At 35.7% G+C, this 12506-nt stretch overlaps 1 protein-coding gene across 1 annotated transcript; it reads right to left on the bottom strand.

Moving 5' to 3' along the window:
- Positions 1 to 262: 262 nt before the first annotated feature.
- LOC129891716 (ubiquitin carboxyl-terminal hydrolase 15) lies at positions 263 to 11042 on the bottom strand. The gene is made up of 14 exons (XM_055967170.1): positions 10765 to 11042; positions 7818 to 8254; positions 5785 to 6175; positions 5226 to 5646; positions 4998 to 5149; positions 4787 to 4875; positions 4536 to 4621; positions 4283 to 4445; positions 4011 to 4134; positions 3747 to 3904; positions 3552 to 3636; positions 2785 to 3003; positions 1173 to 1234; positions 263 to 1032 (listed from the first exon to the last, which is right to left on the bottom strand). The coding sequence occupies exons 2-14, from the start codon at positions 8108 to 8110 to the stop codon at positions 375 to 377; spliced, it is 2901 nt and encodes a 966-aa protein (XP_055823145.1). The 5' UTR covers positions 8111 to 8254; positions 10765 to 11042; the 3' UTR covers positions 263 to 374.
- Positions 11043 to 12506: the final 1464 nt, after the last annotated feature.

Raw genomic sequence — 12506 nt, forward strand, 5'->3', positions numbered from 1 at the left:
GAATCAACCACTAATACTTACCTTCAGGATAAGCTGCCTACATTACACAAGTTTGAGTTATGGAATCAACCACTGATACTTACCTTTAGGGTAAGCTGCCTACATTACACTCCCTTGGAATGCAACCCTTAATCTTGCATGAACGCGAAATGCTTTGTGCCCGGGGCAACTATGCAGATTATTTAACTATAGGTTGTCGAGATAATTAGCCACAGCAAGCATATTTACAACTGCAAATCAACAAAATGGACCACTTTTTCCCTTGAACTGGTAAATAATTGACGTGCTTCCATTCAATAAAATATTGATTGGCAAAACAGAAGCACAGCTTGACCTAGCTGATTCGACATATAATGACTTAAAATTTCAAGAAACTACACATTAGGTGGACAGTAAGTTTGTCCATATCTAGGCTCACTATCATATTCTACATGTACACTGGTACTACTATCACTATGAAAACCTTCAGAATAAGGAACAGTGACCTCGTTCAGAATTCTAGCCCCGGCAGTTGAATCCAAAACAGAACCCTTCCTTTCTGAAAAGAATCTTGTATGAGGTTTACTACTTGAAAACATACTACACGCGACAGTTCTGTTAGAAGAATACTCTGATGCGCATAAGTTGTTGATGATGGAAGAGAAAGGATCAGCAACGCTTGCATCCGCATAATCAACAGTACTAAAAGAGTCTCTGGTACTCTCAGTAGTAAATGATGCTTCATCTGAGCTTGTAAAGAGGGACCAATCACTTGATGTAGCATCAGAAAACTCTATAGTCATTGACTCAGTATAGGTTCCCACAGCCGGCGGTCTATTTCTATTAGCATTTTTGACGAGTCCATCAGAGGTGTAATCAATGATGTCACTGTTCATTTCTGGCCTATGATTCGCATAAGGATCCACACCAACATAAAGATGCTCCACTTTTATCTGCTCTGGCCTAGAAGTCTTTGTCGATTTTGGTGGGCAGTGCTTGACAATTCCAGGAGCTTGTCTTCGGCTAATCTTTCTTGCTGGCCGTGGAGATGATCTACAAAATTTCATACAAAAATTCTAATAAGTCATGAAACAAACTTTTGAAGGGGTGACGAATATGGATTGGCCAAATTGATAACTAGATTTCAATTTCTACAATGTCTTTGGTAAGGTCAAAGCTCTCTAGTGCTTTACCTCTTATAAAATAAAATATATGCTCCTTCCGACATCACCTGGCTCATGGATACAGGGTGTACCTAGTATCAGAACATGCAACTTATGAAAACAGTATGTCAAGATACTAAAGCAAATAGAAGTAACAAGCACAGTAAGTCGTAGAATTCACCTTTGACAGTTACCTACTAGCATTGTCGACAAAGGTGTGTAATTCCTCAACAAGAAAGTGATCTCAAAAGATATTAGCAAGCAAACTGAATCTTAGCAGCCATCCTTACAAGCATGGTTCCCAAAAAGTGCAGTCGAGCACCAAACTGATGTATATGTACTAATTCACTTTTCCTTTTCTTTTTATGGCATAGGTGTACCGGGACAGCTTGCACACCTAAGACTATTTCACTTTCACCATATAGGTACTAATTCACTTTTCCTTTTCTTTTTATGGCATGGGTGTACTGGGACAGCTTGCACACCTAAGACTATTTCACTGGATACATGCTATCTCCCACCGGCACAAATATCGGGTTACCCTGCCCACAAGGCTTAGGCAAATGGGAACCCAAGAACCAAACCTAAGACCTCATGGTTCTCCTCCCACTTTATTAACCACTAGGCCACAAGTGCTAATTCAGCTTTTCCATTATTGCATGGCTTACTTCAATAAACATTTTAATATGCACCAGGAGAGGTTAAGCTGAGTATCAAGAAACCATATTTTGTAGGAAGACAACTACAATACTGTGACCTATAAACAGGTCAACCAAAAGACCAAAAAATTTGATATCATGGGTTTCCTCATCACAACACAAGTGATTCAAGAATAAACAAGCAGAAGTTTACTATTCCTCAAAAAGCCTATATACATTGCCCCTTGCTCTACTACCATTATTATCAGTAAAAAAAAAATATTGATCAGATACGTCTGAAAGTAGCATGCCTCTTGCTATCATAGCTATATTTCTCATGGGGTGACTAGTCAAGAAACATAAACTCACTCTTGGAATTTCTATTTTCCTAGCACAAGTTAGCATATCATAACCATTAGGTCTTAAAAGAAATGACTCATATGAAGGAAAAAGGAACACTTCCAAGTAAAGAAAGTCATTAACCACATCCTGATTCCAACTAATGTGGACGCATACAAGACTCTCAGATATTATTCCTGATGTATTCCACAGCTAGCAACCTCCTACTAGCTTTGGAACCACAACACTCCAACTTCCTTCCTCTCTTTCCCATCTCGTGTGACCAAGGAAAGTGAAACATGGCAATCTATTTCAAGTAACAGTGAAATGGAAACATGACAGGCAAAGAGTATCCAATTTTTCCCACACAAATATTCTTCTTCAATGATTGGGAAAGTGAGATTAAATGACTAAGTGATTAAATTCATTTTCATCACCCATTGAGCATTATCTACACCAGTATCTTCTTGATTGGGAAATTGAGATTAAATGTTCATTGAACATTATCTACACCAGTATCCTTTTGATTGGAAAAGTGAGATTAAATGACTACCATGTAGGAAGTGATTAAATATTTAAATACATTTTCATCATCCACTAGCATCTCTTTCTGGGCATAAGTATAGTAAAAACAAACATCTAAGAAGCTTTAAGCATCAAATTACCTCAGTATCGTCAATCCTGAACCAATTGCCACGTAGGTGTAGATCCTTCACATAGGATATGTAATGCCCAGAAAATGATGCATTTAGGGTATCCAAGTGCACAACAACAGCATAAAGCATGTAAAGTGGAGGAATGTCATCTGTTCCAGTCATAAATGGGATCATATCCAACATATCCGGAAATGTGATGCACTTATTTATCTTCCCATAACTTCCTTCCTGATAATTATAAAAGTGAGGTTTAAACAACAGCATTGAATAGAAATTAAAGAGCATGTTTGGATTGGCTTTTGGCTTATGACTTATAATCCAAAAGCCATAAGTTCGAATTTCTAATTTATGGCTTTTGGCTTATTTTGTTATTTTGGCTAAAATATAAGTGCTTATAAGCACTTTTTAACTTTACCCAAACACTTCAAAACTGCTTAAAAGCTATTTTAGCTTAAAAGCACCTAAACTAAGCCAATCCAAATGGGCACAAAGTCAGCAAAATATAGAATTTAAGGCCCTTAAGTGCCTAGAATTTTAAAAAGGGTAAATTATTTTCATGACTGATTTTCAATAGTATGTCTTAAGAATGAGACATAAATAGTATAGATTCAATAGTGTGACTTCCGAGAATAAGATATAAATGGCATTTCCAATATAACCAGAAATTGGGCAGAGGTATATTTGACATTTAAGACTGCTTCGGCAGTGTCTTTTAATCTCGTCAGAGAAGCAGCAAAAATCATTGAGCAACTAGTGACCTCTAAAAATAGCAGTACCTGAAATCTCTTCAAGACAATGGTTAAGATATTTGGAGCCTCCTGTATGCTCAACTGTTTTTGTGCACGGACATAACAAGCACACCTTTTAAGGAAATATAAGCAGAAACATAAGTCTTTTCAGTATCAATAAGCAATATGGATGTTCAATTGGGAAGACATCTACATGTGGGATTCAAAACCAAGCTCACATACCTTCCGCATCTATACATATTTTCCCCATCAAGATCTTCCGGGCTTGTAAACTGTGTCAATGCATCTTCAAGAGACTCAACCCAACCAAAGATCTCCAATGAGAGATCCAAGATATTTTCATAGCACGCCGACTCATGGTGGCATCTCAGACATTTGACCTGGTCATAATAAGACATAAAGTTACTAGGTATTACAAAAGAAAGCATAAAGTTCATTCAAATTTTCAATTCAAAATAAGTCGGAATAAAACTAGAAATCTTAGACCTTAGATCTAAGTCGCCCTCCGAAAGTGTGTTGTATAAAGGTTGTTTGCTGCAATCTCGGATCAACAGCATTTTCTCCACCTAATGCCTCCAAACATATAGATTGCATAGAAGCAACAAGAAACCTGCACACATACAGAACAAGCATTGAGAAACAAATAGTAAAAAAAGAAACTCAAACTTCCCGCTGAAGTCGTCAAAGAAAACACACTGTTTCTATGTGTGCATTTTTTTTTCTTCATTAAGATTAGCAAAATGTTATTTAATGCAGACCTTAAAAACTCATGAGCATCTTCCTGACTGCCATTTCCAATCTGGCCATTAATACTCCGCATATGCAAAAGAATCCTGTTTGGTGACAGAGGACCTCCACTCTCTCTTAACATCATCACATGTTGCTCAAGTTCACACACAAGGCACCAATCTCTCCTGCAGTCTGTTATCCATGTAATAGGTGAATTTTGCAATTCGTTTTAAAAAGAAACAGAATGGAAGTAATTAAAGGGGTTAAATCGAGTGAAATTACAAGCTCTAGAATGTGATCTGTGAAGTAGGTAGATAGTTAAAGGCTTTGTGCACATCAGACACTGCAAGACAGCATTGGCATAACAACTGCAAAATGAACGAACAACTGCTGTAACCAACTTGCTAATGTTCAGGCGAAATTACCTATTAAGCTAACTTCTGTTTAGGATGTTTTCAATTATTTAAAGAAACAAATATATCTCAATAGCAAAAATAAATGAGATAGAAGAGTAAAAACATCTGAAATATTACCTATTCCCGCAGTTTATGAGACCTCTAGGCAACAAAGTGAAGTCTTCATATTCAAATAGCTTCACAAACTCTTCATAAGGAAACAGCATCTGTTCATTGGACGATTATTAATGGCTCATGTCAAAGCCCAAACAAGCCAATGGCATCATGATATTGTTTAATTTACGTTAAAAGTTTCTCCAAACCTAAGTGATTCTTCATAAATACTGACCTTTAGTTTCTTGTGTTTGTCAACCCTGGATTCTAAAGATTGATGTCCGACAACTTTTGACGATTTAGCCAGACCAAACATTCTCATAATTCCCAAGTTTGCAACCCCATTGCCTGCTTGTGGAGGGACAGCATCCTTTCTTCTAGCATTTTCTGCATTGTGAGGACTCAGTTAAATGAAAGCGCAACATGCAGATATTAGCATATCATAATCAACAAGGAAACATACTTGACTCATCAATATTCTGTCCCTTCCCTTCCAAACCTGAACACATTTCTTCTCTTGATGTTTTTGGCATCTTATGGGACTTTGTTCCTAGAGAAGGTGATGCACTTTTAGCCCTACTGCTTCTCCTTGTTGAAGTCTTTCCAGAAGAACAGTTCAATGGAATTGCCGGAGTGCCGTTAACGACGCCTTCTCGTGTAAGGCTATTTTCATCAATCAGCTCCTTCTGATTCTTGCATGCACTTGTTTCATGGCCTTCTAGGTTCAATGAACTTGAAACATGACGATGATTTCTTGAGATGTGTTCTTTCTGCTTTTGTAACATATGGCATTCTCCCATTGTATTCATCAAATCAGCATGTTCACTATTGAACCCATCTGCGATGCTATCATGTTCCGAAAGCATGGAATCACTATCTCTTGACTGCAACCAAAGACGGCTAAGCTTAGGCAAATTAAGAAACAAAAATAAACTTCACACTTTCTGTGGAAAAGAAATAACCATCTCGTTCATACAAAGTTCTGTTGAAGAGATAGTACAACATGAGGCGGAAGCACTAACCCTAGATTGAGAGGCTCGTTCAGAACTCTCAGACATAGTTCCGTCCCCTCTTCTTAATATGTCTCTGTTGCCTTTCTGTACTCTCTTGTCTATAGATCGTCTCCCAACTTTTGGAGCTCCTGATGTATCCATTGCCACACTAACAACAATAGGGGCAACTGGTGTGACAATTGGAGTTTCAGTGACACCATCTGGAGAAGTTTTGCCAAGCCATGACTGATTTAGGTTGTTTTCGCTGTACTGCGCTTCAACATAGCTATCAAATGACACTCGTCCCAGGAGTTCATCAGTCAGCATAGGCTTAGAGAATGAGCTGTTGCAGTTATTACCCAATTGAAGACACTCTAGCTTGTGGACCTGTCTCCAATGGAGAATCTGACACTTCCCTGAGCTGCACAATCTTCATCATTAGATAAGAACAACAATTGGCTCACAAGTATGATGAAACAATAAAGAAAAAGCATAAGTGTTAGAGACATTTTATTGTCCCAATCTTTCTTTACTTTTTTTGAGAAGGGAAAAGAAATAGGTTTTTACTTATAATTATGTAAAGAAAAAAATGTAGCAGGTTTATGCATGTCTAATCCATTTTTCTTCACACCCAAAAATTAACCAAATGCCCATTTCCCCCTTTTACCTATTTGTTACTCACTGTTTCTTTCATTTTTGCAGAATTTGTCTTTAAGGAGGGAAGAAGTTTGTGCTTATCATTAATCCGTTGACTGCTCCTAACGAGGAAAATTTAGAAACAAGATATTGTGTTCCTATTATAGGCTTCTTACACTCACTAGTTTAGTTTCAATTCAAAGAGATGAAATGTCTCAAAAACCTATCCTCGTAACCTAAGAAAGATCATATTGAAAATCAGATAGAACTGAAGTGAAGAGAGATAGATTACACACAGAGAGGTACATTCTTGCAACTCAGAATCTTCAGAGTGTTTAATAGTTGTAGCATGGGCTTTTTAAGTAGGGGGGTAAGACTGCAGTCCTCCCCCTTGAACATTTGGAACCAAAGTAAAAAGACTGAGGAAGTGGACAGTGGAATAATTTTATGAAGTAATTGTAAAGAAGATGGATGTAAAAGAAAAAAAGAAAGAAAAAAAAGCACTTTTCAAAGTTGATAACCAGACACTCATTAAACATGCTACATCTTTGTTTCCAATTTGTTACATCTCAATAGTGCAAAGGTCCATCTCTTCGTATGTTGTTTACAATATTCAGAAGGTACATAGTTCAGACGGGAAAGTTCCATCTCCCTATGCATTTTGTGGGTCCTCGTCTACAAGGTTGAAAAAAGGAATCATTATGAAAATTCTTAAGTTATCATTTTGGATATGTGAAGAATGACCTGATGGGTATATAGATGTCACCTACTTTTCTAGAAAGAGTAAGTCATCCTGTAGTAAGTTAAGATTGTACTGTTTTCACCTGGGGTGACACCTCAGAGTGCCTTTCGCACCCTAAAAGGGGATGAGACGAAATATAACTATAAACTTACAACACGAGCCATCTTACCTTTCCAAGACGAAAAAAGAGAAAATTAAAAATAAAGGGAGAAGAGAATGAGAGAGAGAGAAGACAGGCCATTTCACACTCTTAGACAATAAACGTTCCTATTCTTGGTACATTCCCCCGTCCTCTATTTACTAATTTTGTACACAACTATATACAATTTAGTAGGCGTTTAGCCATAGATTCCAATTATATTTCACTTTATTTGGAACTTATGGAGTAGAAATTGAAGATAGAGTTGTGTTCAGTTATATCTTTTGCAAAGAATCATTGGATTAATATTCATGCTTGAATGTACTCAAATACAACTTCAAAGTGAAAGTGAGTTGTAAAACAGGTTATAAGTTGCTTTCCAAATTTGACGCAAAACTTCTGAACTTCTAGTTGAATTTGGAATGTTCATGGACAAACACTGATTTTCAAATAAAGTGAAAAAATTATTCCAGAAAAAGGTAAATAGTTTTTTATGGCCAAAACAGGTCCTTAGAATCCAATACACTAAAAGAACTTTGGGCGTACCAATATCGAACAGATTTGCATTGAGAGCAGCGAGTTGTGGCTGGACTATGGCATCTTGCACACTGATGAGTTGCACTGCTTGGCAAAGGCACAAGAGGGATAGGGGTAATACTTACTACAGGCATAGTTTGTGTCTTATGTGCTTCTTCAGCAGCCCGTTGAGCCAGCAAACCAACCCTTTCTTTCTTTTTGGCTGCCTCATTCCATTTGCCTAGAAGAATATAAGAAACCAGGGGAAGCACAACCAAGACCAAAAATAAAGACGGAATGTCGGTTTCCCTTGGCTCGAGCATGTTCTCACCAGCAAATTCATGTCCAACTATCTAGCTAAACCTCAAGTTGCAGCCTGATCTACCAAGCTACAAAAGCCGAAGTAAACAGGCAGCACAATTTTGTAATGTTCTTGTTAGATGATTCCAGCACCAGCACCACATTATCTGTGATATCAAGCAGGCGATTATCATTGTAACCCAAATTGACAGAGAAAACAATATATTAATAATCCAAATGTATAGCACCAGAAACTATTATGACCTATTAACCCCATTTCTCTTACAGGAAGAAGTATCAAATTTTGGATATCCAAGAAGCAGCGACCTTGTTAAATGATTTTATCTAATAACCTTGGAGAATAAGCAACCCCTCGAACATGTTTTCTACTCTTCAGAACTTCTAGGACATTTCCAAATCTGTTTAAACGCAACCTTCCATTTTTACTTTTCTTTAAAACATTCTTTAGGTGGACCAGTTCAGTACAAGTTACTAGAGAGGTCATGCTAGAGTATGGTCTCGGGAAGCTATAAAATAATCACAATCACAGGCTATTTAATGCATTTTAGTTGTAGACAGCTTTACACTTACCCGTATCAGCTATAACTTTGAACAAAGAAACACGCTGAAGTGCTTGGTGAACACAGATTAATATAACCCAAAAACCCTTGCCCTATTATTTTCTTCCACGGCTTGAAATTATATCGCATGAAATCCATGGCGTTCTTTGTCCTGATTGTGTATTTAGCATCAAAAGATTTAAGTTTGTTTTGTTCTCTCTCTCCCTTTCCAAATTTACATTAACTTCAAAATGCATTTGTATTTTCGCATTTGAAAGTAATATTTACTAAAAGTTCTTTGGCCAACATCAAGAGATCTAGTAGCAACTTTTTGGTATAATGGTGTAATTAGCTCAACAGACTGAATATATGCATCATACAACAGTTTCCTAACTGCTTCCATGTGTCTTATGATGCAAAGTGCATTAACCTCGGTTTTAACAATTCGAGGGCATCAATCATGCACAACTTCTTAGGGGCAACTATGTAGTGCTCTCCATAGTGCTATATTTCGTTGTTGTTATTGCTTTCATTTTCGTATTCTCTTTTTCAACCTTCTTTGAGATGCTTTACTTGAGGTGACGGTCTATCAGAAACATCTTCTCTATCTTTATGAGATCGGGGTAAGGTCTGCGTATACCCTACACTTGCTAGACCCCCCACTTAAGGGATTACACTGGATATGTAGTTGTTGTAGTTGTTGTTGTTGTAATCAGTAAGGGGTCGTTTGGTAGAGTGTATAAAAATAATGCTAAATAGAGTGCATTAGTAATGCGTGTATGAGTTATGCTTGCATTAATTATACATATATTATTTCTTATGCATTGTTTGGTTTGGTGTATTAAAAATAGCATGCATTGCATAGAAATATTTATTTACAAAGATATCCTCAACAATTATGATGGAAAAGATGTTAAAAGGATTTTGAGGGATAATTGGGTCTTTAACCATGCTAATGCATGCATTAAATCCCCTTGTATTACTACTACCTAGAAATCCATGGTATTAGTAATACACATCATAATACACAATAGAGTGTATAACAAGTGACTAATAAACTCTACCAAACGACCCCTAAGTAACAAATTGATAGAAATCTTTTTCAAACAAGCGACTATATGTTCCCTTCAAAAATTCAGTGAACCTGGAGGTGTCACATAAAACTAAAACTAGAAACCAGCTTTTGTTCATTTTGTTATTCATAATCCTTCTCACCAATAAATATACCGATTAAATTATGTGATGGATTGGTATCTTACATGGATATAAGTTCACGAGCAAACGATAAAGATGACGCATTCAAGTGCCTATTTAAGGTGATTAGGGTAGCAATGTTAACTGTAGTAAGGCGCATGCCAAACACCTAGACAACAATGTACATAATGAAAGGTGAGTCGGGAAGAGTATAAAGCAATCCGCGGACACAATACGGATCCACTATTTGTGTCTTACCTCACGAAACATCAACTACTTCAAACTAACCATACAAACTTATCATTCACTCACAGAACAAATAACTATAGAGAAGATTTCTTTGCTCAGTTGCTCGGAGCACAAACAACTAAAAAATCACTATTATTATTACAATCTTTAAGACGATATACTATATATAGGTCTTAAATTTCAGTTGCTTCCCATACACGTCTACTAATATTTGCACCCAAAATGGAGACAAATTAATCAAGCAGAACCCAACTAAACAACCTCCTAGAAGCTTAATTTACTGTTTTGCACATAACATCTACAAATAACAGCAACAATCTGAATCAAGAAAGGGGATTGCAAAACTTAATTCCAGTATTTTCAAACCAAAGAATAACTCAAACTGAAAACTCAAAGAGGAAAAAAAATCCCAACTTTTTCCAGTTCATAAGAGAACCCCAAAAGAGGGCATTCTGAAAATAAAATGGTTCAAGTACAACAACACAAATAAATGTACATCCAAAAGAAAAAAAATCCCATCTTTATCAACACCATGTAGTAAAAATCAAATCTTTAACCCATTTTCATTCACAAAAAGCAAACCCCAGATGGGAAAATGAGGATTTAGGTAAAACCAAACATGGGAAAACTGTAAAAACTAAATAAAGATTTGATTAGGTAGCTCTTCAACATACCTTTTTTTTCTTTGATGAATAAAATCTAAAAGACCAGTTTAACCTTTGTAGGTCTTTTTTTCTTCTTCTTGTTTCTCTACAAGTCTAAAACCCAACAAAGATTCTTTGATTCCTTAGTTGGTAAGAACATAACATAAACTAAAACAGCAGCTCATGCTCTACATTTGCCTCGCTTCACACCTATAACCCCCAATTCTGGCATTCTCACACTTTAAGACCACGGGAAAATTCATTTATAATCACTCACATTTCTTCTCTACTATGTTTAGACACGTGGCATGCTATTATTGGGAAAGAAGCTAAATTAGGGTGGACCCACTTCAGTCTTAGATAATCTTGACCGCTGAATAATGATGAGAGAGAAAAGGGGATGGAGGCTTGAAAGTAAAAACTTAGTGATGTCCGCGCAAATAGTTGGACAGATTTATTATTTATTTATTTTAATTGGTATACATGTCAAACACGTGAACGACTATTTAGGTTAATTCTATAAAGAATTACTCTTTTAGTTTTTTTTGGGGTTTGTCTTATATTCCTTTTCGATTTTAAAAGGAATATTTTTTACGGAGATGGAGGTAAAAACTTAGGGATCTCCGCACAAATAGTTAGAAAGATTTTTTACTTTTTATTTTAATTGATATACATGGCGAACGCGTGAACGACTATTTATGTTAATTATTTTAAAATTCCCTTTTAGTTTTTTATTTGTTTGTCTTATAGTCATTTTCGTTTTAAAATGAATATTTTTGAAGGGGATGGAGGCTTTGAAGCAAAAACTTAGGGATCTCTGTATAAATAGTTCGACAGATTTATTATTTATTTTCTTTAATTGGCATACATGGCAAACGCGTGAATGACTATTTAGGTTAATACTTTAAATAATTACTATTTTAGTTTTTTTTGTTTGTTTTATATTCCTTTTCAGATTTAAAATGAATATTTTTGAAGGGGGTAGGGGCTTGGAAGCAAAAATTTAGGGATCTCCGCACAAATAGTTGAATAGATTTATTATTTATTTTCTTTAATTAGTATACATGACAATCGCATGAATGACTATTTAGGTTAATACTTTAAAAAATTACTCTTTTAGTTTCTTTTTATTTGTCTTATATTTCTTTTCGGATTTAAAATGGATATTTTTATAGGGGTAGATGCTTGGAAGCAAAAACTTAGGGATCTTCACACAAATAGTTGGACAGATTTATTATTTATTTTCTTTAATTGGTATACATGACAAACGTGTGAATGACTATTTAGGTTAATACTTTAAAAAATTACTCTTTTAGTTTCTTTTTGTTTGTCTTATATTCCTTTTCAGATTTAAAATGAATATTTTTAAAGGGGGTGGGGGCTTGGAAGCAAAAATTTAGGGATCTCCGCACAAATAGTTGAATAGATTTATTATTTATTTTCTTTAATTAGTATACATGACAAACGCATGAATGACTATTTAGGTTAATACTTTAAAAATTACTCTTTTAGTTTCTTTTTGTTTGTCTTATATTCCTTTTTAGATTTAAAATAAACATTTTTGAAGGAGTGGAGGCTTGAAAGTAAAAATTTAGGGATCTCTCACAAATAGTTAGACAGATTTATTATTATTTTTTAAAATTGATATACACAACAAATGCGTGAATGACTATTTAGGTTAATACTTTGAAAAATTACTCTTTTAGTTTCTTTTTATTTGTTTTATATTCCTTCACCGCCTTTCTCCCTCACCAACTCACCGGCGACGGCCG

Source organism: Solanum dulcamara, chromosome 6 (assembly GCF_947179165.1).
Source record: "Solanum dulcamara chromosome 6, daSolDulc1.2, whole genome shotgun sequence".
Classification (NCBI taxonomy): Eukaryota; Viridiplantae; Streptophyta; class Magnoliopsida; order Solanales; family Solanaceae; genus Solanum; species Solanum dulcamara.